The 20,804-nt window shown below is 50.8% G+C and overlaps 1 protein-coding gene and 1 non-coding gene across 3 annotated transcripts in view; both read right to left on the bottom strand.

Moving 5' to 3' along the window:
• Positions 1-5,807: 5,807 nt before the first annotated feature.
• TRNAL-AAG (transfer RNA leucine (anticodon AAG)) lies at positions 5,808-5,889 on the bottom strand. The gene has a single exon. It is a non-coding gene; the product is annotated as a tRNA-Leu (tRNA).
• A 900-nt stretch (positions 5,890-6,789) lies between these two features.
• Positions 6,790-20,804, bottom strand: part of LOC149332570 (reticulon-3-like) — a 34,629-nt gene continuing 20,614 nt past the window's right edge. For both annotated transcript variants that reach the window (XM_089558207.1, XM_089558206.1), the window contains 4 exons: positions 19,434-19,503; positions 17,155-17,201; positions 16,993-17,051; positions 6,790-8,524 (listed from right to left, as the gene is read on the bottom strand). In XM_089558207.1, coding sequence (XP_089414333.1) covers positions 8,464-8,524; positions 16,993-17,051; positions 17,155-17,201; positions 19,434-19,503 — 237 coding nt within the window. In that variant the 3' untranslated portion in view covers positions 6,790-8,463. The remainder of the gene's footprint in view (positions 8,525-16,992; positions 17,052-17,154; positions 17,202-19,433; positions 19,504-20,804) is intronic.

A 20,804-nucleotide genomic window follows, 5' to 3' on the forward strand; every position in this document is an offset into this window, starting at 1 on the left:
TTGCTAGCACGGACCGCCGGGATCGTGCGCGGCGCCTCCTGGACGCCCGCGTCCAAAAGCCTAATGAGAGCGTTGCCATGTTCGCCGAGGACGTGACCCGTCTTTGTCGGCGCGCTGACCCAGATATGGCGGAATCCACGAAGCTCCGCCACCTGATGCAAGGTGTGAAGGACCAACTCTTCGCTGGTTTGGTCCGCAATCCCCCGCAGACGGTAGCCGACTTCATCAAAGAGGCGACCGCCATTGAGCGGGCCTTGCATCAGCGCTGCCGCCGAAATGACTCCTTGTGCGGTGAGCCAAGCGCCAGTGCGGCTTCTTTGAGCGTGTCCAGCGACAATGCGTCGCTGCGTGAGCTCATACGCGCGGTGGTCCGTGAAGAGCTGCAGAACCTGACCCTTGCCTCTTCTGATCCGACGGCTGCGGCTCTTACCGAGGTTGTGCGCGGCGAGATTCGCCAAGCATTTTCACCGCCTCCTCCAGTCATGCCGGAGCCACGCCTCATGAGCTACGCCGCGGCTCTCCGTTCCGAGTTGCCACCTGTGCAACGCTTGCCGTACCACCCGCCGCCGCCAACCGCTCCGTCACCGTCATTCTACCAGCGGCCTCAGCGAGGACCTGCCATGCGTCCACCGGCCCGGAAGGCGTCTGTTTGGCGCACTTCTGATCAGCAGCCGCTCTGTTACCATTGCGGGGAAGCCGGCCACCTGTATCGCCGTTGCCCCTACCGTGAAATCGGCCTCCGGGGTTTCCCACGTGACGCTCCCTGTCCCCGTTTCGGTGAGCGACCCCACGAAATAGAGGAGTACCTTGCTGCCCATGACACCACCTCTACCTGCCGACCCCGATCTCCGTCTCCCGCACGCATCACGTCGCCCAGCCGCCAGGCTTTCCCAGATGGACGGCGGGGCCGGTCTCCAAGCCCGCGCCGGGGAAACTGAAAGCGGCGACCTCAGGGGGGAAGGTTGCTGACAGCGGATATAACGAAGACCCCCGAACGCCGCCGGAGCGCGATGCCGAGATCCCGATGCCGCCGCAGCCCGATTCTGTGAACCCGAGTTTCCCTGACACCGATGCAGTTAGCGCCGACCTCCGCATTCACGTTGACGGGCACCCAGTGACTGCTTTAGTTGATACAGGCGCGGACTTTTCGATAATAAGCAAGCACCTCGCGGATCGCCTCAGCAAGGTAAAGACAGCATGGGATGGACCTCAAATTCGTACTGCTGGCGGTCACCTCATGACGCCTGTCGGAAGATGCACTGCTCGAGTCACCATTGCCAATTCTGCTTTTGTTGGCACTTTTGTTGTTCTGCCGCACTGCTGCAAAGACCTGATCCTCGGAATGGACTTCTTGCGTGAGCATGGTGCCATCATAAACCTTCCTGATCGTCTGGTAACATTTTCGACCCCTGGAACGATTTCAGCCGACACCGAACCACGCAGAGTGGCCCTGCGCATAATCGACGCCGATGTGACCGTGCCTCCGCGATCCTGTGCCCTCGTTACTGTCATTTGTGACGACCGGTGCAGTGCTGACGGCGTAGCAGAACAGAACACTGCGCTTGTGCTCTCTCATGGGGTCTGCATCGCGAGGGGTATCGTCACGCTACGGAACGGCCTGGCAGATGTCCTTCTAACGAATTTCGGGACCGAACGGCAACACATTGCCAAGGGCACTGCGGTCGCATACTTCGAGGGAATCGCTGAAATTAACGACTGCCTTGCCCTCCAGAGCGAAACGTGCAATTCTTGCACACCTCAGCTGATCCTCGACGTGAACCCAGACTTACCCCCAGCCGATAGGGAGAGCCTAGTCGGCCTACTGCATCAGTTCCAAGACTGTTTCTCGTCTACGTCGGCAGTCAAACAGACGCCTCTCGCTAAGCACCGCATCATTACGGACTACAGTACCCGACCAATTCGACAAAACCCATACCGTGTCTCACTGAGGGAGCGTGAAGCCATAGCTGAACAAGTCAAAGAGATGCTGCAGGATGGTGTTATTCAGCCGTCGAGGAGCCCGTGGGCTTCGCCTGTGGTTTTGGTTAAGAAGAAGGATGGTAGTCTGCGATTTTGCGTTGACTACCGGAAGCTTAACCAGGTTACCAAGAAAGACGTCTACCCGTTACCACGCATTGACGACTCTCTTGACCGGCTGCGGCACGCGCGCTACTTTTCTTCGCTGGACTTAAAAAGTGGTTACTGGCAGATCGAAGTTGACGAGCGGGATCGCGAGAAGACAGCGTTCGTGACGCCGGATGGCCTTTATGAGTTCAAGGTCCTTCCTTTCGGTTTGTGTTCAGCTCCGGCAACATTTCAGAGAATGATGGACGCTGTTTTGTCGGGCCTGAAATGGCAGACGTGCTTGGTATACCTGGACGACGTTGTTGTATTTTCGCCAACGTTCGAAGAACACCTCCAGCGCCTCTTGACCGTGCTACAGGCTATAAGATCTGCCGGCCTGACGTTGAAGCCCGAGAAATGCCACTTTGGTTATGAGGAGCTCCTTTTCCTGGGCCATGTCGTCAGCCATCGTGGAGTCCGGCCGGATCCTGCTAAAACAGCTGCCGTCGCCAACTTTCCCACTCCTTCGGACAAGAAAACGGTCCGGCGTTTTTTGGGCCTTTGCGCGTATTACCGGCGGTTCATTGCCAACTTTTCCCGACTTGCTGCACCGTTGACGCATCTTACAAGAGAGGACGTCCCATTCGCGTGGACAGAACAGCAGCAGCAGGCATTTGATGAATTACGGCGACGCTTGCAATCCACGCCTGTCCTTGGTCATTTCGATTCTCGTGCGGAGACTCTCGTCCACACAGATGCCAGCAACGTGGGTCTCGGTGCTGTACTCGTCCAGTGGCAGGACGGCGCTGAGCGTGTAATAGCATACGCCAGCCGCACTCTGTCTCGTGCTGAATTTAATTATTCCACGACCGAAAAAGAATGCCTTGCCGTGGTATGGGCTGTGACAAAATTTCGACCTTACCTGTACGGCCGGCATTTTCAAGTTGTAACCGACCACCACTGTCTCTGCTGGTTGACGAACTTACGGGATCCCTCTGGCCGCCTTGCGCGTTGGAGCTTACGCCTTCAGGAGTTTGACATGTCCATCGTGTATAAATCAGGGCGCCAGCACAACGATGCCGACTGCTTGTCCAGATATCCAGTCGAAGCTGCGCTCGACGACGACGAACCGGACTTTCCTCTCATCGCAGCCGTAGACGCAGCGACTATTTCCAGTCAGCAACGTGAAGACCCGGCGTTGAAACCTCTCATCGACTTCCTGGAAGCACGTACCGAGGAGGTTCCCCAGCCCTTCGCAAGAACCCAGTCCTCCTTTTGTCTGCGCAACAACGTGCTGTACAAAGCCAACTTTTCTCCAACCGGAAGCGACTACCTCCTCGTCGTTCCAGCGAATCTCCGTGAAGAAATCTTGCAGGCGTGTCACGACGAGCCCACCGCAGGTCACCTCGGCTACGCCCGCACTCTGGCTCGGATCAAAAAGAGCTATTACTGGCCTAAGCTTGCAGCGACTGTACGACACTATGTGCGCACGTGCCGTAATTGTCAACGAAGAAAAACACCCCCTGTCAAGCCAGCTGGACTTTTGCATCCCGTTCAAGTGCCCAGACTCCCGTTTGAGCAAGTTGGCATGGACCTTCTCGGCCCTTTTCCAACATCATCTTCGGGAAACCGGTGGATTATTGTTGCCACCGATTACCTTACGCGCTACACTGAAACCAAGGCCCTCCAGCGCGGCACAGCAGCCGAGGCTGCGAAATTTTTCGTGGAATGCATCGTCCTCCGCCATGGCGCTCCAGAACTAATTATCACAGATAGAGGCACCGCTTTCACTGCCAAACTCTTGGAATCCCTCATGCGGCTGAGTGGCACTACTCACAGGAAAACAACCGCCTACCATCCCCAGACGAATGGCCTGACCGAGCGCCTCAACAAAACTCTCGTCGACATGCTGTCCATGTATGTTGACGTTGAGCATCGATCTTGGGACGATATCCTGCCATATATTACTTTCGCGTATAACACGGCTCAACAGGAAACAACGCGGAGGACGCCCTTCTGTCTGTTGTACGGCCGCGAAGTGTCGACAATGTTGGAAGCAATGCTGCCCCATGATGGCCGCGACCCCGACGTTGGCGCCCAGGAGTTCACGCTTCGCGCAGAAGAAGCTCGACAACTTGCAAGAGTGCGCATCATGAACCAACAAGACCGTGACGCCCGACGTTACAACCGCCGCCACAGACTGATGACGTTCGCCCCGGACGACAAAGTGTGGGTATGGACCCCCATTCGACGCCGTGGTCTTTCCGAAAAACTGCTCAAGCAGTATTTCGGCCCCTACCGAGTTCTCCGTCAGCTAAGTGACGTAACCTATGAAGTTCTCCCGGATGGGGCTTCCCAGACTACTCGCCGTCAGCAGAGACCAGAGATTGTTCATGTAGTGCGGATGAAGCCCTATTTTTCGCGAGACATTCAGTGACTAAGTGCTGTGTGTGACTGTGTTTTTTTTTTATTTCTTTCTCTCTATTTTCTTGTTAAAGCATCGGGCCGATGCTCTTTCCGAGAGGGAGGGTAATGCCGCGTCTACAACAATAGCCTCGGCGGCTGTTCGGCACGCAGCTCGTGCGCCACGCGGTTCGCTGCTGAAGAAGACGAAGCTCGACGTTCCATCCTGGCCGTCTCGGTGTGCGCTGGCATCATCTCGGTGTTGGCGTTCCTCTGCCGTCTGGACGCGGCGCTACCTGTACCAACTGCTACGTGACAATATCATAGCAGTTGAAAACTGCCAAAAAAACCAAAGCATCAAAAAGTAGGAGTACGAGATTAGGAGAACATTACGCTACGTGGGGCTTTCAGACAAACTGATCGGCATCAAGTCGTACTACCCAGAGCACCACGCACTCACGAAGTTATTTTGGAGTGGGTGTCGAGCCACATACGTGTTTCTCTAGCTAGCGGCACACTTATAAGTCAAGTGGCGAGATTATTATCTTGGGAGCTTTAAAAACTGCGAGCATACTTGTTGTCACGAAAGCCCCCCTCCCCCCCCCCCCCCCCCCTTAAAAAAAAACTAACTAAAAACTATTTGCTATTATTTATCCCAAATAAAAATAAGTTACTGCGTAGAAATATAGTCGTACATTTAGTATAAAGTTACTCAATTTTTGCGTGAGCACTTTGTATCAGCTTTTTAGGCATAACGCGGCCTCTCGTGACCGTGAACAGCGCACAGCTTTACATGAGTTGCATGCTTTATGTATTCTACCATACTACAGTGTTGTAGCCAAAATCTGCACTGCTCATGCGCTGCGTTGCCGCAGGCTAGCTACGGCCGCCAGCACATCCATTAAACAGCAAGCCGTCATGGCCATCTCTCGTAGGCGAGCCTATGAGCGACGGCTGAGATTGTTGTACTCATGGTTGTACTGGTTGTACCCGAAGACGAGTACAGAGTTTCCATGCAAGTACGACCACCAACTGTAGAATCGCTTGATATGGCCTCTATAATAGAAATAAATACTGTCTGTGGTACCTTTACTACCATAGTTTCCATTCAAATCATGTGCAGGCGACAGTGCAATTTGCAGGCGGCAGTGTAATTTTAACACAGGTGATACTAATTAAGCTTACTGAAGCACGGGTGGTTCGAGGCACCGATTTCCAAAACACGCGTTTTGCTCGCTCCTTCTGCCAATCATGGCTGACTTTTTAGGCTATTCATGGTATTTTTTCGTGGTCGTAATAATTTCAATGACCACGAAATAAAAAGTAAGTTAAAAAAATATTGGCAGCGGTGGGATTCGAACCCACGCCCCCGAAGAGACTGGTGCCTTAAACCAGCGCCTTAGACCGCTCGGCCACGCTACCAGACGATCTGAGGCGTAAAAATAAATCATTATAAATCTATTAACACCCTTTTTTTTGTCGCATTACATTTTAGATATGGACGTGTTTCTTGTTGCTTTCATTCGCATCGCTCATTTCAGGAATATGCATTATGCTGCTTTTGTTCCTTATTTGGCCATACACTTTTACATCGCTGCTGGAACCAGCTGAAACGGCACAGCGCGTTCCGCTCGGCGTGCTTTCGGTTTAGTATGGTTCAGTCGGTTTAGTCACGCGGATCGGATGCACCTTCAATAAAGTATCGATTTCGCGGTTAACGTTTAGCTCTGGCAGCATCCCCAATGGGCAGACACTGATCGACAACGAGCGTCCTCGATGCCCCAAATCGATTTTTACGCGCCGAACGAAGCTCGGCCGGCATCGGACACATTTCTACCCAGCACACCAAAAACCTCTCAGAGACGTCTCCGAGAGGTTTTTGGTGTGCTGGATATGATCTAGGTATCACACCGAAAGCTTTCGGTACGCGGACATTACATATCGATCAACTCCGTGAACTCGGGCTCGTACAAACCACCAATGCCGAAATTTTGTACGCATGATCCAGGTAAAAACATACTCGAGAAACAGCTCCTGATCAAGGCCCCGTTTCATACGGCGTTAGAGATTTTAGCCGAGACGTTATACGGACTGACCGGACACCGGCTACGCACCCATGCCCCTGCGCGGCCGGTAAACAGTTAAGCGTCTACATTATTAAGTCTCCGATATTTACTGTAAATCGAATGTTTTCAACCATGCATCCCGCGACATCACCGTTACCCGATCCACAACAGGGCAAAATCTACGCAGCCCCACTATTACTTCGAGCAAGGCACTCCATGTATGGCAGGTCTGAGAACTAAATGAAAACACACCAAGGTGGGGGCGGTCTAGGGGAATGCTTTATTGTAGTTTCCAACGAAGAACGAAACTACTACACTGGACGACGAAACCACACCTCCTGAACACGAATGTAGAAAAGTGCACAGGTCCAACGTCCTCGATGCAATAAATATGTGCTGCAAACAGGCGGAGTGAGAGGGTCACAACAGCCCAGAGGAATACAGGTCGCGCTAACTGCAGTGGTTAGAAAAAGCTTTTATGAAAACACTCAAAGCAATAAGAGCTCGATCCACTTTCAATGCAACATTTTCCCCTCCCATCCTCTACACTCGGCAACAACGTTATGTAACACACAATGCTGCAAGCATGAAAACTCCTCGCGCATGGCTTTTTTTTTTTTTAATCTGTCCTCCAGATGTGGAACAGAGTGGTTTGTCATCGCAGGTCCGCCACAATTACTGGCTTCTCGTTTCCTCAAAGCACCCCCCCTTGTCAACACACACACTCACACGTGATAACGAAAGTCCTGAAGGTAACCCCCGGCCCCCCAACCCGCGATTCCCCAGCCCGCGAGAACTCAGAAAACAGCACTTTTACATTATACAAGGGCGCATTGGTTACAAGTCTGAAGAGAAAAAGGTTTTAAAACGATAACTGTGGACACAACACAAGCAACCTCCCCACATCTATGCCAACAGCACAGCAATGACAACTGTTTTGCATTGATAGGTGGCAGCTATGAACACTGCTGAGAAAAAAACAGCAGTCGAGGCAACTGGACACGTGCCTTCCTTTCAAACCCTAGTGTGGGGAGGCTGCGGCACACTGTAACGAGGCAGGTACAGACTTCACAGCATTTCAAGAAAAAACAAACCGGACAATCTGTGCGGTATCCCTATATAATAGCAGCAGCAACAACACAACTGCACTCTGTGGAAAAAAAAAAGGAAAAGCCAGCAAGCACAAGCTTCAGAGCTGCTTTTTTGCTAGGCATTTTGTGCATTAAGTATAGTATCTGAACAGAAGCAATGGCCACTTGCATTTCCAAATGCCAGCGTCCTCTCATGTACACGACCTGAGAACTGTTTTTCCCCTTTGAACCTTAAAATACAATAAGCGTGACGCTAAAAATTTTATGTGTATGTATGCTGGCTACACAATCTGCAAGTATGGTCCTCCATTGAAAAGTCACAGTCACGCCTCTGAGAAGACCATGAATTTGGAGACACCTGCATTTACAAAAAAAAAAAAAGAAAGAAGAGAAAAGATAGCAGTGCGATCGCTCACAACTTTCCACCCTGGACAAACAACAAGACAGAAAACAACCTTAACAAAACAAGTTTGAAGGAACAGGGAAACTCACTGCATGACTGGCGAACCAGTCAATCCAACTGATCGAGAGAGGAAAATGGCAGAAAAATCTGACAAGTGTTAAAGAAAAGGTAAAACCAGACCACACGATTGCCCACAGAGCGAGCTGCAGGCCCCTTTTTTTAAGACAAGAAAAAAGAAAAGAAAAAACACAAAGTTGATCTCCCTTTCACACAATCACAGGTCCAAGATGTCACTGCTCTTTAGGAGGGGAAAAAAAAAAATGGGCGAGAAGGGGAGAAAAAAAAAAGCGTTGTCCTCTTGTGGCTCTCTTGGAACAGCTTGGAATCGGTTTGCGCTGGGGAGGACAAGAGAACAGGCAGCGGCCTCTTCTTTGCTTCACTCTTCCTTGGGCCTCTGGGCCTGCTGCTGCTGGCCGATGGGGATCTTGGACTTGATCCTGGGCGCAACAGAAGATGTAGCAAAGGTTATCCCAAAAGCCCTGAACGGAGCCCCTCTCCCAGAGCCCCCCCTGGGAGACCTGTTGGTCTACGCTGCGATTTATCGAGTGGGGGCAAGATTTTTTTATAGCTAGTTTCAGGCAAGATGTTGCTACAGCTCGCTTTACAATTCTACAATGACCAGAGTCAAACCGCAACAGCGGCTTTTCTGCCCTGGGCTTACATAGTAAGCCCAACGAGTGTGGTTGTCGCTGAAAGTCATCAGCAGGTCTAGGAATCTAATCTGACTGTCCTTGGAGGTTTCAGAAGTAAACTGAAGGCCAGGAAAAGCTATCTTCAATCCATTTAGAATACCTTCCACGTTTATGGAATAAGTTGGGCTGTTGGAAAGGCAAAGCAAGTAATCATCAACGTATCTGTCGTGTCCGGCCGCTGTGTTGAATGCAGCGAAAGACACACACGGTACTTTAAGACTTCGTTTATTTAAAGCCGATGAGGGTGCGACCAGCGTCGACCGAGGCAGGAGCCGAACTGGCCGCCCGAAGAAAGGAGGGAGCGGAGAAGCGTCCACGGGAGGGAGTGGCTTCCCAAAACAGGAGGAGGATGCGGGGGCGCACCATGGGGGGGCATCTGGCGACAGCGTGCGACGAGGGGCAAGTGGTCGTTAGGAGGAGGATGCGAGTGGTCGTTAGGAGGAGGATGCGAGTGGTCGTTAGGAGGAGGATGCGGGGGCGCACACACACAAAAGCAATAAGGGGACACAACACTTCCTTCCCCCTTAGAAAGTTGCCTGGTATCGTGCAGGGGGTCGGCGCTCACGCGTGGAGGCGCGCTGGCTTTGTGCGCTCGGGGGAGAAACACTTGTAGGTTGGCTGTTGTTCGCTGTGTCTCCTAGGTCTGTCCTGGGCGAAGTCTCTTCTTCCGGGAAGAGGTGCCAGGCTATGTGGGAAGATGGTGCACGTGTTCTCTCCGCTGGCGGACAGCTCTCAGACGGCGTCGTAAATCTACGCAGCTGGTTGAGATGTCGGCGTGCTACTGTGCCATGTATGTTGACGAGCCAAGAGCGCAGGCCTATGCGTCTGACAATTGTAGCTTCCTCCCAGCGTGGCTTTTTCAGAAACTGTCGGGCGAGGACGCGCTGCCCCTCATTAAGCGTGCCGCAGCGCGGAATTGCTTTTTCTTCCCGGAACGTCTCTGCCTTTGGCTCGGGGAGGATGGCTGTGAGCTGGGTTCGCATTTCACGCTCGAACATCATTTTCGAGGGGGTCTCGCCTGTTGTGTTCTGAACCGTCGTGTGCTGCTTGAAGAGAAAGCGCGCAAGGCGGCGCTGCAGCGAGCCTGTCTGATCTCTTTCAAGGGCGCGTTTTAGCTCGGCTACGTAGCGCTCGGCTTGTCCGTTTGTCGCTGGGTGGTAGGGGGCCGATGTAACTGATGAGATCCCGTTGTCGCGATAAAACTTGAGGATCTCCGCAGACACAAACGGTGTTCCGTTGTCCGACACTACCTTGCGCGGCAGGCCGAACGTTGCAAATAGTGATCGGAGGTTGTCAATGACTGCTGCCGAAGTCGTCTGTCCCATTTGCCTTATCTCAAGCCATTTTGTGTAGGCATCTACGACCACAAGGAAAGTGCAGCCCTCAATTGGTCCTGCAAAATCAATGTGCAGTGTGTGCCATGGTGTGTCTGGCTTTTCCCATTCTGGGACAGGAGCTTTCGGCGGGGCGCTCCGGCTGCTCTGGCAAGGCTTGCATTCTCGCACCACTGTTTCGATGTCGTTGTCAATGCCAGGCCACCACATGTAGCTTCTGGCACACTTTTTCATTGCAACGATGCCCCGATGTCCGGCGTGGATGAGAGACATAGCTTGTGCGCGTAGTTCTCTCGGCATCACAACTCGGGACCCAAATATGATGCAACCGCGATGGGTGCTCAACTCTGTAGCTCGCCTGCGGTAAGCGTCGAAGTTGTCCCCTTTGAGTTTATGCACGTTGCCTTGTTGAACAGCTGTGTAAACTAGCCGGAGAGCTGCGCACTTCTGCGTAGATGCTGCAACTGTGCCTGCTGTAAGCGGAGGTTCTGGCAGTGCTTCGAACATCAGAACGTCTCCTGGTGGAAATGGTTCGTCAACAGTTGCGTCTAGTGGCAGACGGCTTAGCGCATCGGCGTTTTGATGTTTACTCCCATTGCGGTAGACCAGAGCGTAGTCGTACGCTGAGAGTTTGATGCACCAACGTGTCATTCGCGGAGACAAAGTTGGTGGCATAGGCCTTTGTGGTCCCAGAATGCCCAATAGCGGTCGGTGATCGGTTATAAAGGTCACCTTCCGGCCGGCAATGTACTGGTGAAAATGTGTCGCCACGTAGACGATGGCTAGCCCTTCTTTGTCAAGTTGCGCGTAGTTGCGTTCTGCTTGCGACAACGTACGTGAGGCGAAGGCGATGGGAGCTTCCCTTCCTTGCTCGTCAGTTTGCGATAGAACCGCGCCGACTCCGTACGGTGATGCGTCGCAAGCCAAAAGCAGAGGCTTCCTTTCGTCGTAGTGGCGGAGGACTGTACATCTTCGAATCAGGTCTTTCAGGGCATCGAATGACTGCTGATGGCGTGGCGACCATGTCCATGTCGCATCTTTCCGAAGGAGTTGGTATAAGTCGTTGGCCACGGTAGCTCTTTGTTCCAAGAACCGGTCGTAGAACGTCCAGAGTCCGAGAAAAGCCTGTAGCTCCTGCTTGTTTGTTGGAGCTCGTGCTTCTGTGATCGCTCGCACTTTGTCCTCGGTAGGGTGAATGCCTTCCGCATCAATTCGGTGTCCCAGAAATTGCACCTCTGGCACCGCAAAACAGCACTTCGATTTGCTTATGCACAAATTAGCGTTTGCTAGCCTTTCGAGAACGAGCTCTAGGCGCACTGCATGCTCTTCAGTGGAAGTGCCACTGATGATGACATCGTCAAGGTAGACACAAACTCCTGGGATGCCCTGAAGCACTGTCTCCATGAATTTTTGAAATATGGCCGGGGCTGCAGCTACGCCAAAAGGCAGTCGCTTGACTTTGTACAAGCCTTTCAGTGTGTTAATTGCCAATAATTCAGCAGTTGACTCGCTCACCTTCAGCTGCTGATACGCCTGGGTGAGGTCCAATGTGCTGAAGACTCTTGCGCCACGTAGTACACTGAATACTTCTTCAGGTGTCGGTAGCGGGTAAGAGGACGCTTTAGTCGCAAGATTGACGGTGCTCCGGTAGTCTCCGCAGAGGGGTATGGTTCCGTTCTTCTTGCGAACTACGACAAGTGGTGTGGCCCATTCTGAATGCTGCGTCGGCTCGATGACACCTTGCTGCTCCAGTTTGTCCAACTCTTTTTCAACTGAATCTCGGAGAGCAAACGGCACCGGCCTGGCCTTCAGAAATTTGGGTTGCGCGTTGTCCAACAACTCCAGTGTGACCGGGGGCCCTTCGTTTCCTGGAATCTCTTCAGAGAATACTCTTTCGTATTTCTCTTGCAGTTGCTCAACCATGTTCTGGCTCGGCGTCTGGTGTATGCCGCATATCATCACGCCTAGTGGAGAAAACCAGTTTCTCCCTAGAAGGCTTGATCCTGTGCCCTTCACAACAAGCAGAGGTAGCGTATGGGTCTGGCCGTTGTAGTTAACCTGCACGTTGGCAGAGCCCAATAGTGGCAGATTCTGTCCTGACCACGTTCGCAGGTGCGTGTCGTCTTGTTGCAGGGCGGGTGCGTCAGATGGCCATGAAGTTCGGAACGTGTCCTCACTGATCAGAGTACAGGCTGCGCCGGAGTCCACCTCGAACTTAATCAGCTGGTGATGTACGCTTACTTCTGTAAAAATCTTCGGTCGCGTGCCGAGATTCATGGTGTTCAGGTCGTACAACACAGATGGTGTTGCTGATGTTGTTCCATGGAGATCAGATAGCGGCGTATTCTCTGAGGCGTTGACGCTGTGATTAGGCTGGGAAGGTGACTTTATCTTGGCAAGTCTCCGTTTCGTAATGCATGCTCTTTCGATATGCCCTCGCTTGTGGCAAAAATTACACGTGGCTGACTGGAATCGACATCCCTGGGGGTTGTGTTGGTCGTCACACCACCAGCAGCGTTGTGCCTTTTTGACCGATTTTACAACAGAAGGCTTGCGCACCTGGTTGCTTGTCTGGTGTACCATCTCGGTGTTCCGACGAATCCCTCTCTGCTGGTGACCGGCGCTCTCCGCTCGAACGGCGATGTCGTAAGCTTTGCTGAATGTGAGGTCCTTCTCAGCGAACAGGCGCTGCTGCAGTGACTCGTCACTCAGTCCGCACACAAATCTGTCGTGTAACATCACGTCCAAGGGAAGCATGGTGGTGTTAGCAGAAGAAGCTGCGTCTCCCTCCTGCCCGGTAGCTGTTGTCGACAGCGTTCCAAAATTGCAGTCGGCAGCGAGCTTCTTGAGCGCGGCTACGTAGGCGCTCACAGTTTCTCCTCCCAGTTGATCTCGTCGTTGGAAGCGAGCCCGGCTGTAGACCTCGGATGGCCTTGGGTCGTAGTGCTTTTGCAGCGCTTTTACGATGTCGTCGTAAGACACTGCCGCTGGTGTGCTTGGCTGAATAAGGGCGCAGACAGTATCGTAGGTCTGCTCCCCGCACAGCGTCAGCAGGTTGGCCCTCTTCAAGGCTGGGTCTGTGATGTTGTTAGCTTCAAAGTAGAACTGAAGGCGTCCAACCCACGATGACCACGATGAGCCGTTGAACTCTGGTATCTGATTGGGAAACCCTCGCGTAGCCATGGCTTGTCAATAGCGTTGCGTAGCGCGGGTCGAATCCACTTTCTCGTCGCCACTGTCGTGTCCGGCCGCTGTGTTGAATGCAGCGAAAGACGCACACGGTACTTTAAGACTTCGTTTATTTAAAGCCGATGAGGGTGCGACCAGCGTCGACCGAGGCAGGAGCCGAACTGGCCGCCCGAAGAAAGGAGGGAGCGGAGAAGCGTCCACGGGAGGGAGTGGCTTCCCAAAACAGGAGGAGGATGCGGGGGCGCACCATGGGGGGGCATCTGGCGACAGCGTGCGACGAGGGGCAAGTGGTCGTTAGGAGGAGGATGCGAGTGGTCGTTAGGAGGAGGATGCGAGTGGTCGTTAGGAGGAGGATGCGGGGGCGCACACACACAAAAGCAATAAGGGGACACAACAGTATCTAAAGCAAGTTAACATATTATGCGTATTTAGGGTGCTCGATACCCTCCGATTACCCTGTGCCGAGAAAACGTCAGACAACACAGGCGCGCCAAACAAGATCCAATACTGATGCCTCCTTTTTGCAAAAACAATTCACCTTCAAATTCTACATACAGTCGGGGACAAAAGTCTCCGGACCGCGTGTTCCTCAAACGAAGCTTATAGCTCTACTATCAGACAGCGGCTAGAGACCGCACTTGTGGAGATGAAAGAAGAAAAATTTAACTTTTACCTCCACAAGTGTGGTCTCCAGCCGCCGACTAATAGCAGAGCTATCGGCTTTGTTAGAGGAACACACGGTCCAGAGACTTTTGTCCCCGACTGTACAAGGAGCATAGGTAGCATTCAATCAGTTCGAGAAAGCTGTTAACATTCATACCACAATGGTTTTGATACCCGACAGTTCCGAAGTGTTCAATACTTTCATCCACAGCTTTCAAGGCAGCGCTCCGTGGAATGCTACAGTACATGTCCACCACATCAATTGAAAGGCACACCACCGGGAGGCTTGATTTCAAGAAATCTATGATTTCCTCTGATCCTTTAACCATAAATGGGTCCCGAATCGGGAGGATCGAAAGATGGGTTCGTAGGAATTGAGACAAGCAGCGTTGCCAGGTTCCTCGGTCTTCCAACGATGACCCTGAAAGGCATGCCTTCTGACAGCTGCTTCTATAAATCAGACTTCACTCCTCTGTATAGCAGATTTCAATCCTTGCAGCCACATGACTGTGCTCGAGGGACGGCTAACCCCATTTTCCCGGTAGTATTCATGGCACAGTCCCCTATCACAGACCTGACCTCAGACACTGCACACCTATTCCCAATAGCCACTGCATAGACAAAGTTCGCGCTACATCAAAGCTGAAAAATGGATGAAAATTTTGAAGTAAACAAAGGTTCCAGATGATCCAAGTACCACAACTTTCAGTGTACCTGTCAATGACTATAAAAACTTAGTCAGCTACCTCTACTTCATGATGCAAAGTCCAGTACACAAATGGACCATTAATTAATTGCAATGAAAGAATTTCCACACAGCAGCACAAGGAAAAAAAAGCCAACAAAGACGAGCATGCAACTGCTTTCATAATGCAATGACGGAAGCGGACACTGTTCCTGCCATCGCTCAAATGAAAGCGCTACTCAAGGTCTTTAACTACATAAAACCTCATTAATTCGAAGCCACTGGGACCATTAAAAGTATTCGAATTAACCAAACACAGCAAAAATTAAAAAATAAAGAAAATAAGGGAAAGGGGGAACAGACAAAATTCATTTCTGTAGCAAGAACACGCTACCATTATTCTACGAAATTTGCGATTACCGTGCACTGCCGCCTAAAAATCGACCAGCAACTTGCAGCACTTGCTGGCCAAGAACTACTCCACATACAGTAGCCGACCGATTTTTTTGGACTCCTGTAATTTGAACTCGTGTGATATTTCGAACTTCGCTGAGGAACCGCCGCGCACCTCACAGGAACGTGTACATTTTCACAACAGATATTTCCGATTTTGTGGAGTCTAAAAGTTCAAATTTTCGGACTAAAATGGATGCCAACAATATTGTGGACATCAACCTAAAGTTCGTTATTTTGGCCTAATGTAGATGCGAGAGGGCATCGCTGTCTCAACCTACCCGTTCCTCGCCAACGTGAAAGGCGCCATCTTGGATTTAAACGGGATCAGCGGGCGCAAACGGACTGGCTTGGATAGGCTTGGCTATTTGTTCTCCATCGTTGCCATTCTAGATAACGGGATGCTCACCGTTGCCATCGAGATGGCTTACAAAGAGCACGCGACTGCATCGAAAATTGTACAGTGGGACAGCTGCAGCGTCTGCCACGCCTTGGACGGCGCCCGCATGGTGCGAGGCAGCAAACCCGGTAGAGGTGGATAGGGGGGGGGGGGGGGCTGCATTCAGAGGTGCTGGCTTCTGTTCGCATCTTCCCGTAGGTTACCCATGGGTTACCTCTCGGTCTTCGGAGGCGCTCGCTTCTTCTTGTAGGTTACCTATCGATTATCTCTCGGTCTTCGTGAGCATCATTGCCTCATGCAAACTGACTGTTCTTGCTTCGCGCAGCGAGTGCATTCATTCGCAGCATGACTGCAGCCGTGTTGCACTGCCTGGTATCATGATGTTGTTAAGGTCGCCGGGAAGGGGCAACCGCATTTACATTTACTGAAGCGAGCTGGAGGAACTGCGGTGGCACCGTCCGGCCGAGTCCAAGATCCGACAGCGTTCTCTAATCCAGATATGGTAGCTGACCAATTTTTTGAACTCCTGTAATTTGAACTTCTGTCGTGCCGGCACTACCTTGTTCTCTTCGGCACATGGCCAATGCGAACCATGCGTGTCGCTACAATGTGATAGGGTGCAGACATGACGAATGCATGGCTATGACTAAGATAGAAGCTAATATTATCGCTTGTAGGCAGAACATGGGGAGTGGCGATTTTCGAGATTTTGAAAGCCATTTTTTTACAGCAAATTTTTTGTTAAGTTCACGGATGTTTCGGACTGTTCGATATTCAGACCATTTTTCGGGTCCCGCCAAGTCCGAAAAATCGGTCGGCGACTGCATATAAGCCGCCGTATAGACTGCCAATACTATCATCGCAATAAGGGCGTGAAATATCGACAACTCAATACGTAAAAAATGACAACAGATGAGCTTATCTATAATCTAGATGCCAGAATAGAGGGGTACCTGCTACTGAGTTCTTGAGCAGTATCAGACCATAATGCTGTCAGCAGGCGCCGTTCAATACATTAAATGCTCTGGTGAATATGGGTTCACTAAACACGAACAGTTTCAGTTTATGGGGGGCTTCAACGTCCCAAACCAACTACTCAAGTTCACTGCGCGACATGAGACACTTTAAGCCTGCCCAAGATATTCCATGATATGCAAGGTCCACTTTGGTATGTACGCGCACAAGAACACCACTGCTTCTTTTCCTGCTGCGCCATCTGTCTGCTGTACACTCATCTAACCTAAAACCCCACACCTTGTTCCACCCGTTTTGCACAAACTTAACAATAGACCCTGAATAAACACAGGCCCACCAGTGCTTGCTAGTGGGCTAGTCCATGCCCGAGTCCATCCAAAAATAACGACAAACATAACAGAGGTAACGGAAGTTTACTGCACGCCTCGAATCTGGATGCGAATCTGGACCCAATACAGGCAAGACAAAAATGCCAGGTCAAGTACTCAGGCGGGAGCACTGTGCGGACACTCACGTTCCAATCACGTTGCCCACGTGCGTCCTGGCCAGGCCCACGTACTGGTCAATCTCCGTCTGCAAAAGCCAAGCACACTCACAGTGAGCTTCCTGACAGCCAATCGCACGCAGACAAAATGGTGGGGACATGCACAAGCCTGTCTAGCAAAGGGCCACAAACCTTGTAGGTCTCGTAGACCTTGGGGAGCGTGAAGGCGGCAACATAGGCTGCAAAGAAGAAAGGCAGGGAAATTAGGAAAATCAGAAGCACACTACAAGGCACAAAGTGGCAAGTTACTTCAGTCTGGCTACACATTTGTCCAAGCAGCAAAAATATATAAATTATAAAAGATGGAACTTTCAAGGGTGATACCATCACACTGGAGTCTATATGCACAACAAAAGGGCCCGATTACAGTAAAACCTCGATAAGTTTATCTATTTGATGTGAAAAAGAAAAAGACATCACCGGGAAAAATCTATGATTCAAACCGTTCAATTTTTAGCAATTTAATAGCTGTTGGATGAGGCATACTTTTCAACTGACTCATTTCACAAAATATGTCGATTAGAATTAGGAAGCTTGGAACATAGTGCCAGCAGAGTTCAGTCTGCATCTTCGTGGTCCTTTGTGTGGAAGGAAGTTCACAACACGTCCAATCTGCCAATGACGATTTGTTCTATATGGTTTAACGTCCCGAAAGCAACTCAGGCTATGAGGGACGCCGTAGTGGAGGGCTACAGATAATTTCGACCCCCTGGGGGTTCTCAACATGCACCAACATTGCACAGTACACGAGCCTCTATCATTTTGCCTCCACTGAAATGCGACCACTGCGGCCGAAATCAAACCTGCGTCTCATGGGTCTGCAGCCGAGCGCCATAACCACTGAGCCGCCGCAGCAGCTGCCGATCCTGTAATGGCGAAGTTAACCAAGATGCCTTTCTCATGTCTTCGGATGCTTTGCCTCCATGCATTATTGCACTGCAGGGAAGCCAGTGCAGCAGCTGACTGTCCCAGCATTATTTCTCTTCATGCTGCATCTACAGACCCCGCCCGATCGTACGTGAGCACACTGTTACAGTTATCAAATTCTTCACTCCATTTCCCCTTAAGCACTGTGAAGAAACCACAGCGTTTCTCCTCTTCATGTCGCATCCCCACAAAAACAGCTCTCTCAAATTAAGTATACAGTTTCTCTAATTTTCTTGGTGCCTCACCCCTTTGAACCTATGCACTGCAGAGAAGCCACCACATCAGGTCACTGCTCTTCATGTAGCATGCCCTCATGTTTGGCCCACATGCATGCTGGCAAATGTACAGTTGGTTGATAAACATCTTATACAACCAGAATTTGTAGGGATTTTCAACATAGTAACCAGGAAATCTTAGCTCTATAGGACACTTACTGCCCACTATTTTGAGTGCATGAACCAACTAGTCATATGAAGTATGAATGTATCAACAAGGTTTTACTGTACACTAAACAGTTTGATTCGATCCACAAGCCATTTTTATTTTGTATTTGCTTTGAAAATAAAAAAATTTGATATTCGCACAATTCTATTAAAACCCAGTTTTAAAAAAATCAAGGATATTCAAGGAACTGTACGAACCCTGGGGCCCAGCCTACGGCACTGCATTAATCACTGCACAGAGCTCAGTGCAAAGGACTCAGTAACTAGGCACACAGATCCAGCAGGAGCTTGCTACAAAGCCTCCCCATACTCACACCCCCAACAACGACAGCCTCGGCAAACCCATCACAGCTTCCACCACTCCTCAACCCTCCAACAAGGACAGCCCCATCAAACCCATCAGAGCTTCCACCGTTCCCAGCATGTGACGACGGTATGGGGCAAGATTACACAGCACCGACTGGTCACAGCTGCATCACCAATGACAAAGCTGCAAACCCTGAAGATCATCCTTAGAATCTCGCAGTACAATAGCACTTATCTGCCTCTTCCATAAAACTGTTTACAGACATCATTCCTTCATACTACCTCTCACAAAACCGGCCCGCACATCTCACCGATTGCATAATCACCTCAGTTTTAAACGCCCTTGGGGAAGAACCACTGCATTCAACTCATCAGCCCTGCCCCGTGCAATCATTTATTGGAATAGTCTTCCCGACAACATTGTTCACATCTCAGATTACGTTATTTTCAAAGAAAAAATAAGCAGCATTTTGTGTGTTTCTTTCTGAAGTTTGTTTTTCAATTTAGTTCTGTTTTCTGGTTGGTTGCTTATTATTATATAACGATTTTAAAATAACCATCTTCTACTTGCTTCTCTTTCGCACCCCAGTTATGTAACCCCCCTCACATAATACTCCAGTTGGAGCCAGTGAGGTATTTGAATGAATAAATAAATAAACAGATACCAACAGCAATTGGCCTGGGCTGAAAAGCTCTGCCAAACACAATGCACAGCAGCTTCCCTGAGGTACTCACCCAAGATGATGAGGGTCATCCCATTGAACCAGGATCCCACATAGGTCAGCACCCAGAAGAGGAGGGCAAGCTGCACAGGACACGAAAACCAGTCTCACTTAATGTCCACCCTGACCAGCACACAAACCCCTTCCAGACCAAGTGCGTAGATGACCTACTGAGGGCCACTCTCTTCGCCTACCACAAACAGCGGGCTGCTGGCCTGAACCCAGCGGGATGGGCCACACGAGAAGGCTTTGGCGGGGCACATGTTTGAAAAGACACCTACACCCAGTTGCTCGTACACTGAAGTCGGCAAATAAGCTCAGCATCTTGTATTCCGTTCCTTAATTTACTGCTATTTCCTAAAGACCCTAGGGACTCGCTAGGTACATCTCACCTCTCAAAACAGCCCTCCCTGAAGTTATCTCGCTCGCTTTCAAGGTAATCCGTTGTGGTTTCTGCACTGCCCAGAACATTCTCTGGTGCATCAGGCTTTCTCTTTGTCTAACCCGTCTTGTATCATGAAAAACAAGCGACAAGTATTCACCCCCCATGAGAGAGCCTAACAATTGAGACACGCCCAAACTTAATGAAACAAGTATTTGTGCTTTCAAGGTAATGGAATGGTGTATGCAACAGCACTCTTCTCGGTCAAATGTACAGTAGAATCTCGATAAACGGAAATCGGTTAAACGGAACTAACGCTTAAACGGAACAAACACCTCGCGATTGGTTGGTTTTGTATTAAGCCAATGTAAAAAAAATCTCGTTAATCGGAACTCAAATTTTGCGACCACCGCGTTAATGGAACCGAAAAACTCGAAACCGCAACTAGTTGGACAAGCGCAGTGCCATCGCGGTACGCATCAATGCTCCCCTCCTCCTCCTCCCCGCGTCACCTCTCCGGTTTCAGTCTCCGGCGGTTTCCGGTTTGCTCGTACACTGCCCTCCGCATCGCTCGCTCGCGTTCACGGCGGTTGTGTTCAGTTAGGCCTAAGCCCTAGAGCTTTTGTTCGGTCCGATGGCAGCGCAAAAACGACCGCACAATGCACTTGCGTTGGAAAGGAAGATGGAGATCATCAACGACTTCGAGAGTGGTCGCTTCACGAAAATGGCGCTAGCGACGAAGTACGCCGTCCCCAAAAGCAGCCTAACAAGAATTCTTCAGGACAAGGACAAGCTACGGGAGGCGTTCGAGACGTCACGCTTTGGTCCTCAAAGAAAACGACTGCGAGCGGCTGACCACGAAGACTTGGAGAAATGCCTGGTGCTTTGGCTGCGCAGAGCCCGCAGTGAAAACATCCCAATCAGCGGGCCACTAATTCGTGCAAAAGCGGAAGAATTTGTTCTTCACCTCGGCATCGAAGGTTTCTCGTGCAGCGAGGGGTG

Source organism: Amblyomma mixtum, chromosome 8 (assembly GCF_055824585.1).
Source record: "Amblyomma mixtum isolate Tamu chromosome 8, ASM5582458v1, whole genome shotgun sequence".
In the NCBI taxonomy this organism is placed as follows: Eukaryota; Metazoa; Arthropoda; class Arachnida; order Ixodida; family Ixodidae; genus Amblyomma; species Amblyomma mixtum.